This window comes from Euprymna scolopes, chromosome 1, assembly GCF_053919585.1.
Source record: "Euprymna scolopes isolate OS-2025 chromosome 1, ASM5391958v1, whole genome shotgun sequence".
Taxonomy (NCBI): domain Eukaryota; kingdom Metazoa; phylum Mollusca; class Cephalopoda; order Sepiida; family Sepiolidae; genus Euprymna; species Euprymna scolopes.
In genome coordinates, this window is record NC_136482.1 from 135,584,032 (window position 1) to 135,603,042 (window position 19,011).

The 19,011-nt window shown below is 30.4% G+C and overlaps 1 protein-coding gene across 8 annotated transcripts in view; it reads right to left on the reverse strand.

Annotated features, from left to right (window-relative positions):
- The window catches only part of LOC145280019 (homeobox protein cut-like 1), a 971,332-nt gene that overhangs the window by 172,473 nt on the left and 779,848 nt on the right, over positions 1-19,011 (reverse strand). For all 8 annotated transcript variants that reach the window (XM_080131683.1, XM_080131692.1, XM_080131675.1 and 5 more), the window contains one exon: positions 16,904-16,970. In XM_080131683.1, coding sequence (XP_079987809.1) covers positions 16,904-16,970 — 67 coding nt within the window. The remainder of the gene's footprint in view (positions 1-16,903; positions 16,971-19,011) is intronic.

Here is a 19,011-nt window from a genome sequence, read left to right on the forward strand (position 1 = left end):
GTTAATGGCGCAAGGGAGGTAATACACTCTTTTAAAAGGATTAAGCGTTGACGAGTTTTATTTAAGTCTTTGACACGCAGTAAGTTCTGACTACACCTATATTCTTACACCTTACAATATTGTTAATGGAGTTCTTTGAGAACTGCCCGAGGGACTAATTTGGCAGACACTGTTTTGGTGAACATAAAACTGACTATACCTTTCTTTCCCTATTTACCTTCCCATGTATTAAAAAAAAAAAATCTTGTTTATCGTGGTATTCTTTTGTATATTTTTCCTTCTTGTTGTGGAATGGGATAACCTTCATAAAATTCTGAAAGAAAGTTTAATTAAATTAGGTCATCCTGTCTATCAATAAAACATGGCATATCTAATTTAATTTTTAATTTATTTATGTTTTGTTTTTATTTATTTATTTATTTATTTTATTTATATCTTTTGTTTTGAAATTAACGCTGATTTGTTTCCCGTTATATAAGATTGGATACTTAATTATTTTATCTATATCTTAATATGTTAGAATATACATGGGTGTAGAGGTACAGGATACTTTCAGGCATAAGTAACTTCCTAGTATGGTAGAGAGAACCCATCTTCTTCGCAGCAGCTTTGGCAATGCTCTCGATGTATCTGTTCCAACTCATGTTCCCTGTGAACGTTCAGCAGAGGAGTTTGAAAGAAGTACTTTACAGTAATGTAGATGCGGAGGATTCATAGCTATTGGTGGTAGAGAAGGTTTCTTGTAATTATTGAAGAAATCAAGCTTAGTCTTAGCAGTATTGAATATGACCATCCATTTTTGTCCCCATTCCACTACAGATTGGAGCTCTACTTCTAGTGTTTCTGCCATTGCCTTGGATATGTGTTCATTCGTTTTCCCCTCATGTCTGTTATAGAGTGTGGTGTCATCAGCAAATATATTCATCTACGAGACAATTTTATCAGGGAGGACATTCATGAATATTAGGAATAATAAAGTGCAAAGATCGACCCCTGAGGTACACCCGCATTTATATCATATTGTTTAGATGTACAAACGGCAAGGACAACCTGGATTCTTCTTTTATTTAAAGATTTAATCATGTGAAGTATTCGTCCAGTGATACTGTATGATCTGATTTTCCTGAGAAAACCATCATGTCATACCCTGTCAAAAGCCTTAGATATGTCTAGGGCTACTGCCCTACCCTCCTCTGCTTTTTCCAGTGTATGGTATATACTTTTGGAGATTACAGTTAGGATATCTGCTGTAGAACAGGCTTGCCTAAATCCATATTATTGGTTGGTCAGAAGTTTAGCAACTGTAAGATGATGCACTGGAGCTTGATTAATTATGGACTCAAATATTTTGGCGAAAAGAGGAACTTATGGGGCGATAATTTAATAAGTCAGTTCTTTCGCCAGAATTCTTGAAAATTGGTACCACAGAAGCAGTCAGCAAAGCAAGATTCGTTAAGGCAGTTGTTATAAAGTTTGGAGAGGACTGGAGCAACCTCAGCGGAGCATTTTTTTAATAGTACAGCCAGGATATCGGGTCCACATGCTTTTGAAGTGTCTGGGTTTTTTATGATATAAGAAGAAGGGGTGATTTTCAGATCATCTAGTGTGGTGTCAGTCCTCAAAGAAAAATCAAAGAAAGAGTGGTTTGTTTGGTCCAATGTAGAGCTTGAAACAAAACCGACTGGCAAGCATGTTAGCATTCTTGGTTGCCGTGCAAACAACCATATGATTGTTGGATAGTGAGGGAAGTGTTCATTACTTATTATTTACTACACTGTTGTAGATTTACAAGTTCCTAATTTCTGCACTTCGATGAGTTTTCTGGTGGTTTTGGTGTATTCTGTCTTAGCTGTCGCTATTTCTTTCTTACAATTACTTCTAGCTTCAATAAACATTTGTTTATTTGTACTGGACTTACATCAGATAAATCTGTGTATGCATGCTGCCTTTGAGCAATGACAGCTGCACAAGTAAAATAAACAATTGAAGAAAGTTGGGTTTGCTACAGAACTTCTGCGTGGGAACATGAGCTTCAATTGTCGCTTTGAACTAATCAGCACACTGTTCTGCAGGAAGAGAAAATCTCTCTTTGAAGGTGTTACCAGCCATGCCAATATAATATTTACTTACATTAGGGTTTTCCTCAGTAGTAATAGTTGCTTTGTATACTACAGATTTGACCAAACAATAGCGTTTAAGTGGACATTCAGGCTTGTTTAAATAATTACATGATCTAGTGTATTTAAGTTCAGATATATTTGGTTCTTTGTTGCTATTTAATATTTTACTATTGTTTTTTTGATAATTTTTCAAGGTTATCAGTACAACTTTAACTTAGTTTGAGAGTGTTTTTATTAAAAATCTTATGGACGATGTTACCTGGTGGAAAATGTACTTCCTATGTTTGTTTTAACCATGAGGTTAAAGGGAGGGGTAAACGAAATGATTTTCCTTATCCTGTTCTTTTTAGAGTTATCTTTATTATATATACTCTATTTGAGTGTTTTTATAGTTGCTATCTTCGAGGGCTTTATTATAAAAGTTTTTATGGGAGTCAAAGATTTCTTTGTTAGAGGAATTGTCATTAATTCTTTTACTAATAGATTTCGGAATATTTTAATCACCAATTTAGAGTGGTTGGAAATGGAGTGAACATATAATGGATTAGGATTATCTTTCCTATATAATTCATAGGATTCTTTATTTAGACTGAAAGTTATGTCTAGGAAATGCACTACTTTAATATTAGAGTTAATATTAACTTTAAGATTAATTCTTTTAAATTCTCTGAGAATGTATCTTTTTTTTTTTTTTTACATTTTCGCATTTTGAGCCATTGAAGTTTTTTACGACCATAAGGTCATCACCTTCTTCTGCCTTCACTTTCAATGTCTGGAGTTTAAAATGTCACTCAATCCTCACTCTGTCCCTCTAAATATTAATATTTTATTTAATATATATATAATTGCAACTCTGTAATATATATATATATATATATATATATATATATTATATTTATTCAACCATTCTTTTGAGAATTAGACTCCTTCAATGGAATACAAACTTTATTAAGTCACCTGATGAGGACTTGTGGTCTTGACCGACCACTTGTCTGAAACATTAGCATGCCCAATGTGGTGACTATGTAATATTTGTATATATATATATATATATATATATATATATATATATATATATATATATATTAGTGATGGGACGATTCCAAAATTTTTCCCAATTCCGATGTAATTACCGATTCCATTCTAAATTTCCGATTCAATTCTTGATTCCTTTAATATTTATAAATATTTAATTAGAGATTTATTGTTTTTATTTTTGTAAATTTTCAAATTATTACATAAACACCCAGGTAATTTCTGGGTATGTAACACCAAAGAGGGGCCACATCAGATCAGTAGGGTCGATGTGACGTTTTTTTTTGTGTTGAATGTAATATTCAATCCCGGGCGAACACCGATTACAGAAAAAAAAAAAAAAATTTTTTTTAGTTAATATTTTTATGTGTCAAAATCTTGTTGTTGAGATACCATACGGTCGGGGGATAAAAATAGAAATCGCATGCTAAACTTCAAAGCGAAAGATTACTTAAAACATTTTTTAACCAAAATACGCTCGCATTTGAACTAAACAAGCCAACACAAAATATTCCGAAACAGAGATTGGAAATGTCGGTCGGCTTGAAATGTGTTGTTTGACAGGTGAAATGTCGGATCGTTTTTGATCTGAGAAACACACACACACACACGAAACAGATCAGGCCTGATAAAAGAATTAATGATGTCAGCCCAAGGTTCGACATGAATTGTTTTTCAATATGAATTATCTAAAAATGTCTTTTGGCAAATTGTTTTGGGCGCTAAGGGGAATTCTGACATGTAAAGAATATTTCTTTTAAAAATCACACGGATGTTTTTACAAAACAAATAATTCAAAGGGGAAAGAAGATCAAACGGATATTTTTAAATAGATGAAAGCTGGTGATCTATTACAAGCTAAAAAATAATATTTCCTCCGATTATCAGTTGATAATATGGAAAAACCCATTATCGAGAAGGCGGGGTCAGGCAAGTTGGGGAGGAGTCAATTTGATTTTGGAAATTGGGGGCGGAAAAATAATACCTGCCACAGGCCAAATTGACCAATGAGAAGGAATCAGGTGGATTGTTATCAATCAATTTGATTAGTCAAAGACGAATGTAGGCGTCGTCATTATTCAAGGGTTTTACTATATAAGATCTGTAAAACTCGATTTAATCAGATAGAAGGAGATAGAAGAAGAGAGAAGACAGAGAGAGGTCTTTGGAGAGACAGAGAAAAAGGTCTCGGTAGAGGAATCCAGCCACCCAACTTCTCTCTCCCCCTCGCTGGTCGCCAGAGAGCTCAATTTGCAACTTAATAGAATTCAGAGGACCTAGGAAGAGACCAGCCAGAACACCTTAACGATAATTACAACGGTCCGCGACTCCGACCGAGTATTTCAACAACAAGAAGCTCATTCACAAATCTAATTGCTTGCTTCCATTTAATCTTCAATTGTACATACGTCTGTAGATAATCATTTATGAATTTCCTAAATACATTATATATCAACCAACCTCCGGAGTTTGTTTGCTGATGTGCTGTTGTTCCATGTAACTTCATTTCTTTTACTTGCCACTTGTGACCCCGTTCCCGTCAACGAACACCCAGTCAACAGGATGACGAACTAGACGATCAAGAAGAACAGGCCTTGAGGACCGTGCAACCGAGAAGAGTCCTCCAACGCCTTGACGAGGACTCACTGGGTGACGCAACATACCAACGGTTGGCAGACCTGGTTGCCCAGTCGACATAATTAATTACCTGGTGATTAGGATAGTCATAATTGGGCATCGACCCAGGGTTAAGATCATAACTGGGCTGCGATCAGAGGGTTAAGGTCGTGTAAGGTCACGTACAAGGTCACAGGTATATTTTTTCTCAAATGGTTTCCTTGTAACGTATTGTAAATTGAAAGGCAACAAAAGGTTTATTTTGATTTTAAATAAAGCCAAATTTTATCAGTTCGTCGTTAGTGTACAACATGCTACTTGAATGTTTTCATAAACAGTTGAAAATAGTCGATGATTGGTAGGTAAAATGAGAAAACAATGTAAGAACAAAATATTAACAAGGCTCCCATTGTTATGAACAAATTTCTAAATAATAATGTTACTATTTGGAAAACCATTTTTAACAATGGAAAGGTGTTGGGATTCGTTATGTGCCTTCCTTCTATGAATATTTAAATTTTAATTATATAAATTTGATGGGTTATTAAATTGATTTGTTTTGCTGTAAAAAAAAAAAAAGAAATGAGATACAAATAATAATACGACTAGCAGGACCCGTGGAAATTCCACAGAACACTCATTCATATGTAATATATTGATGTTAGTATTCATGGCATAAATAGAGATGCTCTGATATTATTGTAACCATTGTTAAAACTGCAAAAGTATTTATCTAAGCTAGCAGGGACGCCCGGCATATCCAAGCCGTAAAGTTTGCTTAAATATGATATTTTAATTCTTGCAGATTTTATATATATTATTGTAGAGTTAATGTTCTATCGATTTTTATATATTATAAAGTTGTGATTTCAAAAAAAAATATATATATCCATATGACTTGGGTGCATCAGCTTGAGTTTCTTCAGCTATAATCGAAACCGAAACCAATATTTATGAACAATTCTTGATAAAATTATTTATAAAAAAAAATGGATCACTGGAGTTCCATCAGCTATAATTGAAATTAAAACCAAAACTTATGAAGAATTCTTGGTAAAATTATTTATAAAAAAAATAGATGACTTAAGTGCCATCAGCTATAATTTAACCAAAACCAAAACTTATAAAGAATTCTTGGTAAAATTATTTATGGGAAAATAAACGACTTGAGTGCCTCAGCTATAATCGAAACCAAAACCGAAATTTATGAAGAATTTTTGGTAAAATTATTTATTATAAAAAATGGAAATCCATAACAATTAAACAAGTCACTCGGATGTAATCGTGACACACAAAATAAATAACACACACGCTATCGTATTAATATATAGCATTGTTAAAAGTCATAAAACCCCAGCTTCTTTCTCACTAATAACCCTAAGTATGGGTGGCAATATGAAAAATATAGCAATTACATGTGATTTTATGATTCTGCTGATCAGCGTTAAAATTAGCAGTAAAAATTACTTAACTTCTTAAAAAGTTATAATGTAATGAAATGGGATCAGTTTACATTATATTCATGTGCACAACTGAACCACCATTCTAAATTCTAAAATAACGTTTCCGTGTGCTTACACATAATCGCCTAAAAAAGTAGAAGCTCATATGTTTTGGGTATTTTAAATGTAAATGAAAGTTGTTGTTTTTTTTTAAGTAACAAAATTCTCAATATTTGCTCTATCCAAAGTTTTGATAAACTTGTGAGATTTTTGGTGCCCGGAAAACTCGTCCCCAGAAAACTCGTTCTTTTTTGCTAGGTAGAAAAACTGGTCCATTATTGAATAAATATTGATTGAAAACACATTTTATGACCGTTCTTGAAGGAGATATAGTTTTTAAAAGAGACCATACCCCGCCCCCATAATATTTAAAAAAAATATTTTTACTTGTTTACTGTTGTTATTAGTAGTTTCACTTATTTTAAAGCATTTATTCTGTTCAAAAACGAAACTACAGACCGCATATTATTTTTTGTTGTTTATAATTTTGATTTTTGAGGGAGATATTAAAATTTCTTTTCTTTTGGAAGGTGGTGACTCTTTTTAAAACTAAATTTCTCTCAGTATTTTCTTTAATTTTCTATTTTTTAGCGATTATCAAGACACCTAAGATGTGTTGCCCTCATGTTGGACATTATTTTTCCTTCTCATGTAACACTGGATGCTACTTTTTTTTTTTTACTGAATAAACACTTCAAAATAAATTAAACCATTAACAACTTACCTAACTAGGTAGAAAAATCGGTTTTGCCCTTTAAAAAAAAGTAAATAAGTATAAATATTTTTAAAATATTATGCAGTCTGTAGTTTCGTTTTTGAACAGAAAAATGCTTTAAAATAAGTGAAACCACTAACAACAGTAAGATAGAAAACAGACACTTAGAAAATCGATTTTATTTTTTTTAAACCAACAGTATACAAGTAAAAAAAATTTTTTTTAAATAATATGGGGGGTATAGTCTCTTTTTAAAACAATATCTCCTTCAAGAATGGTTATAAAATGTGTTTTCAATCGATATTAATTAAATAATGAACCAGTTTTCCTACTTAACAAAATGGACAAATTTTCTATGGGACGAGTTTTACTAAATTCGAGATTTTCACTTGTGCTAAAACCGAACTAAATACAAGGAAACATGAAATATTTCAAACAAAACCAACGCCAGAAAAAAGTTTCAAGCATGTTTAATCTTTGATATTAAAGTGTGAAGTCTCTAACTGACACCCTATGGCCATTTATCAAATAGGTGCAAAAATCTTTTTTAAATCTGTGATATTGAATATGCAAGTGAACTCTAGATATTTACTTTGCTTACAATAAAAACTAATAAAACAAATTAAATTACATCTGGGAATGGGTTTTCAAATATGTTTGGAATAACAATTGCCACAGCCTCTAAGGATTTCCTTGGGTCCAAAGAGGTGCTAAAAACTTTAATTATTTCAGAAGAAGCCAATGACAGACACCCCAATGTACAGCTGGCATTAATGAAATTGACACCCCCTCCCACCCAGAGCATTTAAAATATTTTAATAATTATATGAACTCCCTTGGATGAGGGCATATAGACATTTTAGCAAATAGATGAGGCAAGTTATCGCTCAATAAATGACCATTAAATAAAATAAATTAAATTCTGCTAATCAATATTAAATTTGTAAATGAGATTTATAACGCATTCTGTGGCCCTTCTCAGTCTTATGGTGTAAAGGAACAACTTCAAATTAAAAAAAAAACAATGTGTATTTGTTTCATTTTTTTATTTTAAAATTTTAAAGAATCGGTTTGGAATCAGAAATTATACTATCATTTTTCCAATTCCAATTAATCGTCCCAACACTAATATATATATATTAGTATATTTATGCAGCTTTTTTTCTTTTATGCACGTTTCATTAAATAGCAGACAACTCTTGCTTGTTTTCTCTTTGTTGGACCATTTTCCGAACGTTTTTTTTTGAGTGAAAAAAGAAATTTCCCATAACCGCAAACGTTTTCAACCTCCACTGGTCATCCCCAGGCGAGCAGTAAAAAATAAAAAATGGAAAAAATAAAAAATGTGTAGGGAAATGTACACAGACAGACACACTGAGACAGACAGACACTTTCACTTTTATAGATATATACATATACAAATATTTATTTCCAAACTATATATATCTATATATCTATAAAAGTGAATGTGTGTGTGTGTGTGTGTGTATGTGTGTGTGTGTGTGTGTGTGTGTGTGTGTGTGTGTGCGCGCGCGCATTTCCCTACACAATAACTGCCAGTTTTCAGTCTATAGACTCGAAATTTCATATACAGAGTATGGACATTTGGGAAAATCTTTGTAATCTGTTTTCAGCCAGAAATTTGGCTGTTAAGGGGCAAGTTCAACGACTTGGCCTTTGAGAACTCTATCAAACTCCTCCACCGATTTTGGGTATAAACACTTGAAATTTTACATATAGGTTCATTGGACATGGATCTAACTTAATAACTTGATTTGAGCCCAAAACTGTAAATGAGGTCAAAGTTAAAAAAACATTTGGCCTGTCCCAACAAAATTACTCAGACAATTTCTGGTCTAAACATTTGAATTTTTACATAAAGGGTATTCAGAGATAGGGCAAGCTTTTTCATCGGTTTGGGTTGTAAATTTGAGCTACCAATATATAAATGTATGTATGTATGTTTGCATGTCTGCCTAAAACTTTCAACAGAGGCAACGAATTTTCACAAGATCAGTATTGTTTTGAAACTCAACCCTTCAGACAACAAATACCGAAACATTGGCTAAAAACATTAATTTCTCCACCTAAACTGGGCACTTCTAGAGGGAGAGGTTGCTTTTTTCACCGATATTTTCGAAAGTCATCCCCTCTTTTCGATTGTCTAGACTTAATTTAAACCTATGTCACTTTCGGTTTGGTACTGGTCGTAACAGCGAAGACGTCACGCTCCCCCCCCCCCCCCCGTTCTTTTCCTCCTTCACGTTACGGGTTCGAGCCTGCCTTCCTACTACCACATTTTTTTTTTTTTGCTCAACATACACCTCCAAACACCTGGGCAACGCCGGGCTGAAATACTAGTATATATATATATATATATATATATATATATATATAGTAATAAGTAGTGATGTATAGTAGTAAGTAATAAAATTGTGCATCTAGAAAGCAAGAACAGGTTTAAGGCTCTTAAAATTTGTACAAATTAACATACTTGGTAAAATTCATGTGTAAGTTACACTCTTCTGGAGGTTGAAGGTTCAATCCTCAGTGTGGATGATACTCAAAATACAATTGTAAATTACTTAGGACTTCTACTCTGTCATGATTGACTGGAATGAGAGCATGCTATCCCTTTAGATTAAATAAAGGGCTCCATTCAAAATTGTGTGCAGATTCTCAAGTTCAACAAGATACATCTGAAGAAGGTTGGAGGTTACATCAACCAAAACGTGAAAATAGCACTCAAAATAAGAACAGTAATCCAAAGGAAAAGGGAAAAAAGAAAGAGAGAGAAAAAAGTTCTATTACAACATCACAATGTATTCTGACTTTGTGAAATCTTTTAACTTTGTAAAAACACGATTTTCAACTAGTGTCAAGTCAAATAAATTATATATTTAATAACTAGGGCTAGGACAACAGCATATTCTTATTAATTGTTTTGACTCTCGATTGTGCATCCGTTAATATCTTATATGTTTTTATATAGAGTAATGTGGTTCTTGGTTGATTAACTATGTCGGATATATACTCGAGAATCAAAACAATGAAAAGAATATTCTGTTGCCATAACCCTAGTAATAATATAACAAATACTGATGCAAAGGGTCACAGATGGTCTAGTTACTCTACATTATTCCAATCCTTTTGATGCATACAAATAAAAGCTTGACCTTCATCTCCAACTGCAATTTCTGACATGCATTACAATAAGGTACACTTAGCATCCAGTTTTATTGGCTAGTGAAAATTAAAACCACATTTTATTATAAGCAAAAGATATTATAGCTGTAAGCAGATATTTTATAAATTTTATCTACATTTTCAAGTATTTCATATGTAAAATGACACTAAAAATAAGATTAAAAGATTTGTATAAAAATACAAGAGGCTAGCATAAAAATTCTATTAAAAGTATACAGTACAGCATTTTTTTGTATTATTAATAAATGATGTTTGGAATTTAATGAATAAGGGCTGTAAATGAACTCCGAACACAAACAAATCCATCCACCTAAACAAGATAGCTTTAAATGCTGTTTCAAGATTTACTTTGTTAAAATTTTTTTATTTCCTGAAAACTTTATAAACAAAGTAATAATTTTATGTGAATATTGGTAGACAAAAATAGTTATCAATATACATGACTGACTATAAAAGAAAATCATTTATTTCAATAGAAACACATTCATATACAATTTATTCTCCACCAACAATGTAACAATTCCTATTATAAAAAGAATTTTTTTTATTTGAGTATCATTTTATTTGTCAAATTATTTGCAACTACTGATCTATATAATACAAAAAGTCTGAGTGTATATATTTGTTTTAAAGCTACGGCAGCAGCCATAATCTGGAATTTACAAATATTTATAAAAACTTTTTTGGAATTTCTAAATAAATACATACAGAGCCACAGGGCATTGGGGGTTCTAATATATATATATATATATATATATATATATTAGAACCCCCAATGCCCTGTGGCTCTGTATGTATTTATTTAGAAATTCCAAAAAAGTTTTTATAATTATTTGTAAATTCCAGATTATATATATATATATATATATATATATATATATATATATATACTTTGTACACAAACACAAATTCACTAAAAAGTATAATAATGGCATGTGCAGCATGAAGACTAATAATACTTTTATGTATAAACTTTAGCAGTTTGACAGCATATTTATGAGATCAATCATTCAATGCATATCAAATGCCACACGGAAAATGTTTTTAAAAAATCAACTTTTTAAACTGAACCTGCTACTGACTGGATAAATTTTCTTCACAATACCAACATAGTGAATTACATTTCAATGCCATCGCAATCATGAATTAAAAATTTTTTTTTTTAAGTATTTATATTTTCTATGTATGTGCTAAATAGCAAAATCATATCAAACCAGAATTAATATTTTGCTAATGATATTCCTCTGAGGATATGAGCTTACTTCCATGGGTTAAGGAAATTACTTTGAAATTTATTCTTTGTTCAAACAATATATATATATATATATATATATATTATAAATGTTTATTTTTGAAATATTGCTAATTTCAATGTATACCATTTTCGTTTAATGGGTTGAGACTGTTATGATAAAGACTGAATCACCGTTAATTTTGAGTGAAGCTCAATGCATCTATTTTATAGATGCAGAGTATATATAGTACAAAACTTTGTTGAAATTCAAAGAGATATTGTTTTCTTTTTTGTAACTTATGTTTATTTCATCTTAGATTTCTTCATTACAGCCGTTTCATTAATGGGATGGCAATTTTATGATTTTATGTGTTCACCAAAATTTCCTGTTCTTAACAACTCATCAGATGTTGTTTCCATTCGATGTTACCAACAAAAAGTTGATTCTGTACATGATAAACCTGATGATTGGGGAAAAGAAATTCCATTCCCGCGTTGTTACAAGTCGGCCATCAGGTCTATTATGTACAAAATCAACTTTTTGTTGGTAACATCGAATGTTTTATCTTTAAATTACTTTCAGAAAAATATAACTTTAAAAACATATATGTATTGTTTAAACAAAGAATACAATTCAAAGTAATTTCCTTTACCCATGGAAGTAAGCTCTTATTCTTAAAGGAATTATCATTAGCAAAATATTAATTCTGATTTGATATGATTTTGCTATTAAGCACATACATAGAAAATATATTAAAGATTAAATCTTTTTAAGTGCATAGAAAAAGAAAAAAAGGGTTGAAACAAAAAAAGGATATGGGGATTTGATATCCATTTAGAATGGTAATCCTTGTATGAAGAGTGATGGAGAAAATATAAAAAGAGAAAGTCTTCCTAGTGATTTTACATTACCAAAAAATGCACCTAATAAATCTAAAAATTCTGCGTTCGCAAAAAAACATTGCCTTTCACTCTGGGTACGTAATTGAACATAATTAAATTTTATCTTCAATGTGGCAATCTTCAACCAATCTGGAACCTAATAACATCATTATTTTCTATTCAAGTATTACCATTCTAATCGGATACCAAATTCTCAGATCCTTTTTTTTTTAATTCTTTTTCTATGTCCGTTATCAAGATTTAATCTTTAATACATTTACTATGTATGTGCTAAATAGCAAAATCATATCAAACCAGAATTAATATTTTGCTAACGACTTTTCCTTTGAGGAGATGAGCTAACATCGAAAATCCATGGGTTAAAGAAATTACTTTGAATTGTATTCTTTGTTCAAACAATACATTTTTGTTTTGAAATTATATTTTTCTGAAAGCAATTTAAATATAAAACTATACATATACATACTGTGTCGGCAAAAAGAAAGTCTGCACTTGTAATTTGTTTCAAAAACTGTAAATTTAAGCTAACTTTTATGTAACTATTTAAACAACCTATACCTCATTTGATTCACCTTTTATTCCTCTATAATTTTACCTGATCATATTTGACTTTTAATTGAAATATTCTAGTGTTCACATATATTTAACAAAAATAACTTCAAATTGAGGACGTTAAAAGAAAATCCGCAACAACAAATTTGCTTAAAACAAGCTTAAATTATCGACCCTAGATAGATAAGTTTAAACTATCCACCAACAGGCAACAAAGCATCTCTAATCATAATTGTTGTTGTTCCAGGTTATACAACGTAACATTTAGTCCATATGCCACGACTTTCTCTTAGTGATCGCCAGGAACTCCATTTTTCTGGTTTATCCAATCGAGAAATCGGCTGTAGATTGAAATGTGATCAGAAAATGGTACGAAAGACTTAAAAAGCACCAAAACACTGGAAGTATTTGTGATGCCCCTAAATCTGGTCGTACTCTAACAGGAAAGACAATGCTATCAAGATCCGCAGCCTAAGAAACAGATTTGAAATGGCTCCCCAAATCAAAGAACAGTGTAATCTTGTTAAAAAGTGCTCTCTTTCTACTGCCAAGAACAGATTAAAGGAATTTAATTTGTGAGGATATGTTTTAAGACGCAAGCCAATGATTTCTGTAAAGAACAGAAAGCGCCGTCTGGACTTCGTCAGATGCAATGAAGATCATGACTCTTCATATTGGTCAAAAGTGCTTTTTAGTGACAAAAGCAAGTTCAATAGGCTAGGCAGTGATGGTAGGCAGTACGTCCGTCGGAGGAAAGACAAAGAATTTAATCCTAGGTGCTCAGTTTTAATGCTGCAAGGTGGTGGAGGTTCAGTTTTGGTGTGGGGCATTATTAGTACCAATGGTCCAGGGCCTATAGTTCGCTTGCAAGGTCGAATTAATTTGACCAAGTAGATTAATATGTTGACTGAGCATTTTCTACCCTACTTTGGTCAGAATTTGGAGATAATCCCATCTTCATGCAGGATAATGCTCCCATTCACACAGCTGGCAATGTCAAGAGGTTCCTGGAAGAGCATGATATTCTGTGTTTGGATTGACCTACACAATCTTCAGACCTCAATCCTATCGAAAACGTATGGTATTACATCAAGCAACAGCTACGTAATGATAAAATTTCAAATTTGGAAGAACTTTGGACAAAAATTAAAGAAAAGTGGGATGTCGTTCCCCCGAATATTGCTGCAGTCTAATTCAAGGAATTCCAAAAGATTGCAGGCTGTCAAACTGCAGAAGGGCTATGCTACTAAATAGTTCATTGTGTTCCTGTTGTATTTTTGTTGCATTAATATATATAAGTATATTTCAATTTAAAGTCAAATATGAACAGGTAAAATTATAGAAGAATAAAAGGCCAGTCAAATGAGGTATAGTTTGTTTAAACAGTTACATTAAATTTAGCTTAAATTTGCAGTTTTTAAAAAAATTACAAGTGAAGACTTTCTTTTTGCCGCCTGCATATATATATATTTCATTTAGCGTCAGGTTTCCATCGTCCAGGCATCAGATGTTTTTATATATTTCACAAGCTTACTCTCTAAACTTCATGGTTTAGCAGGCCAACTCTCTCCAAATTTTACTTGTTTAATCATTTGCTTTCAAGTTTTACTTTGCTGACCAATCTTCTTGCAATTCAAGACATCTATGCTTTTGCAATGGTTTATCCAAGAAGATGAACACTTCACATGACCATATTAGCACAACTTCTATATTGGCAAATGTAATGTTTTTAGTAAATCCTTTGACATAATGCATTTAGGTTTAGTCAGATTTCACATTGCAGATCCTTTTAATCATGAATCAATTATTGTTGTTCTAATCTGTATTTATCATATTATTGGATGTAAACAGCTTTCGAAATTTTCAATCTAATTGCTTAGAATTTTGAAGCTAGTTTAAATGATTTCCTAATTTACAATTTAAATGCTTCCAAAGAGTCACAAATCAATTTTTTATACTATAAATAGATTATAATGATTTACTTGTTTACAAAGAAACAGAGATGCATTCTGCCAGATGTAATTTTGTAAACATTTTTTTTTTTAAATAGGATTTAAAAAAAAAAAGTTTTTTTATAATATTTTTCACTACTGCATTGTAGATTTCAATAAAAAAAAATTGATCAATAGTAAATGGTCACTTAGTCACAGAAGTGATCACAGATTTGTATTACTATTAAGAGGAAAATAGGTTTAACAATAACATATTAAAAAAGAGTTAATGCGATTCTGTCTGAAACTTTAAATTTTGTCAACTTCCACTCTTTGGAAAATTGTTGTGATATTAAATTTGAGAAACTTGCATTCTTTATAAAATATATAATTTATTTTTAAAAAGATGTTGAAAATTTTATTAAGTTTGGATGATTTTCTAATTCTTAGAAATTAAAAAAGAAAGACATTTTTTTTTTACAAAGAATAGTTTCACAAATTGGAAAGGAGAAGAGGAGAGACATGATCTAAATTGCTAAATTAAGCTAAAAAAATTATTACAATATCAAACAAGACTGGAAAAAAATATATTACTAAAATATCAAACAAGATTAAAAAATAATAATTAAAATATTAAACGAGACTAAAACATAATAATTAAAATATCAAACGAAACTAAAAAACAAAAAACATTATTAAAATAGCAAAGCAGAGTAAAAAAAAGCTATTATTAAAATATCAAACGAAACTAAAAAACTATTATTAAAATATCAAACGAAACTAAAAAACTATTATTAAAATATCAAACGATACTAAAAAACTATTATTAAAATATCAAACGAAACTAAAAAACTATTATTAAAATATCAAACGAAACTAAAAAACTATTATTAAAATATCAAACGAAACTAAAAAAACTATTATTAAAATATCAAACGATACTAAAAAACTATTATTAAAATGTCAAACGATACTAAAAAACTATTATTAAAATAGCAAAACAGAGTAAAAAAACTATTATTAAAATAGCAAACGAAACAAAAAAAACTTATTAGATATAAAACGAAACTAAAAAAACTATTATTAAAATAGCAAACGAAACAAAAAATTATTATTAAAATAGCAAACGAAACTAAAAACTATCATTAAAATAGCAAAGCAGAGTAAAAAAAACACTATTAAAATATCAAACGAAACTAAAAAAAAAAACATTATTAAAATAGCAAAGCAGAGTAAAAAAAATATTATTAAAATATCAAACGAAACTATAAAAAAACTATTAAAATAGCAAACGAAACTACAAAAAACTATTATTAAAATAGCAAAGCAGAGTAAAAAAAAACTATTAAAATAGCAAACGAAACTATAAAAAAACTATTATTAAAATAGCAAACGAAACTAAAAAACTATTAAAATAGCAACGAAACTAAAAAACTATTAAAATAACAACGAAACTAAAAAACTATTAAAATAGCAAACGAAACTACAAAAAACTATTATTAAAATAGCAAAGCAGAGTAAAAAAAACTATTAAAATAGCAAACGAAACTATAAAAAACCTATTATTAAAATAGCAAACGAAACTAAAAAACTATTAAAATAACAACGAAACTAAAAAACTATTAAAATAGCAAACGAAACTATAAAAAAACTATTATTAAAATAGCAAACAAAACTAAAAAACTATTAAAATAGCAACGAAACTAAAAAACTATCATTAAAATAGCAAAGCAGAGGATAAAAACAACAACTATTATTAAAATAGCAAACGAAAGTAAAAACAAAACTATTATTAAAATAGCAAACAAAGCTAAAAAACTATTATTAAAATAGCAAAGCAGAGTAAAAAAAACTATTATTAAAATAGCAAACGAAATTAAAAAAACTATTATTAAAATAGCAAACGAAATTAAAAAAAAACTGTTATTAAAATAGCAAACGAAATAAAAAAAACTATTATTAAAATAGAAAACGAAATAAAAAAACTATTATTAAAATAGAAAACGAAAGAAAAAAAAATGAAAAAAACTATTATTAAAATAGCAAAGCAGAGTAAGAAAAAAAAAGAGCAAAAAACAAATACTTACTTTGCTTCCACCACTTCATCATATTTAGATTTCTGTCTTTGGATCTCAGCCTGTGCACTTTCTAAGGCTACCAAAGAAAAATGACAACAAAAATCAATAAATCAAATACAAAGACCCAATTCATAATCGATTTTAAATATCTGCACAAATTTACCATACACTAACAGAGAGGCGTCTGGCCTGCCCATTGTAAAATACAATTAAATATATTTAAATTCATGCAGATTTCGTTATTACAAAGCCAATTCCCTATTACATATTTTGAAATCAGCACTATGTATATATATATATATATATATATATATATATATTTTCAAAAATTAAAATAAAAAAATGATTTGGGTGCCATCAGTTAGAACGAAAACCAAAACATTTAGCGCTCCAACCACATTGCCTACCATTTGAGCTAACCCAGCAAATAGATAAGACTTAAAATTCTAGCTAGGATTGAATTTGTGGACATGTAAAACTAATAAAAATTTGCCAACAAGTTGAAATAAACATTTTGCATTTCATCTTGCCGACATATTTCTGTACATATTATTCATCAATCCAAACAAAGATTTTACTCATTATAAACCATCCTTGGTGTATGATTATTATTTCCTGTTGATTTCAGTGTTATGTGACCAATAGGTTAAGAATTTATCACTTAAATACACACACACACGTTTTATTTATATAAAATATATCACTGACAGATGCTTAGGATTAAACAAGATTTCACATCTAGAAACATGTTTTGTTAGTAGACAATTAATTAATTGGTTGATTATTTTAGACCAATATTATAAAATATTCAGAAATAGAACTACAATAAAATAAAAAGAATCATTTAATTAGAAAACAATTGAAATGATTAGTTCATTAATGGATGTGTTTTTGCAAAGCAATATGCAAATTAGTTCATTAGATCATGTTCACTTAATCAATTGATAAAAATAGGAAGCCATTGTTGTTCTTTTGTGAATATGAATTTGGTGTTTTAATTTCACTGCTAGTGTAATAAATTGTTTTATTTTATAAATAACAAGTGAAGCAGGCATGGCCCTTTGTGAGTGCACAGTGAACAAGGCATAAAAAAATGTGAGTGCACAGTGAACAAGGCATAAAAAAATGAGTAAGTTCAGCATTTGCACTCCCCCCCGCCCCAATTTAGCCCCCAAAGTCCCCAAGACCATAACATATTTAAATTTGAGTTCAGTACCATGCAAATAGACATATACAGAAACTTTTGGACAAATATGGTAAAATAGTCCCAAAAAGGGAGTGTTTTTATTAGCCCTAAAAGAGGCCCTGGGGTACACCCAAGAGTTATCGCAAAGTATAGACAAACAAAATTATATAGAAATCAGTTAGTTACAACTTTGCAGAAAGTTTTAGAAACATCCAAGGCATCAATTTTTTTTAATAAGCACAAAAGTGTCAATTTTAGCCATTTTAAGCCAAAAGGCACCCCTCGGGGGGGAACTGGAGTTTTCCCGGAAAATTTGTTCTGTTAATTTTTTACTCATATGTTTAATGTCTGTGCAAAATTTCAAAAAATTCCAAGGTGTAATTATTGAGAAAAGTGCAGACAGACAAATGGACGAACAAACAAGAGTGAATTTACAGGTACACCCTCCTTTTGTCAGGGGGCCAATAAGCAATAAAGATTTTATTCTTAGACACATGCTACATTTTTGTTGATGAGACCATTGTTTTATCAACCCTTTTCAGATTATTAAATAATGCGTAATCCATTTTTTTTCTAGTAAATTTTAGATATAAAATTGTCAATACTATCAAATATTCCTTCATGATTTCTGTAATTGATTTCATGCAGTCATTTCAAAACTATAATGTTCGCAGATTGACAATCACATTCAGCACTTTCTAAACGACGTTCAAGAGGACAGCGGTGAGAGACAAGGAGCACGATCACAGTTTATTCCAGAAAGCATCCAGAAATAAATGTCATTGTTACACAAAATAATGAGTTTGAGTTATTCTTTGAGTCTCCTTTGGCACGTAAACTGCATACAACATATGGGTCCTGTGTGTAAACATGTTACAACATTATATAAGCACATCAACGGAGAAAAGAAAGTCGATTTCTTTTCATTGTA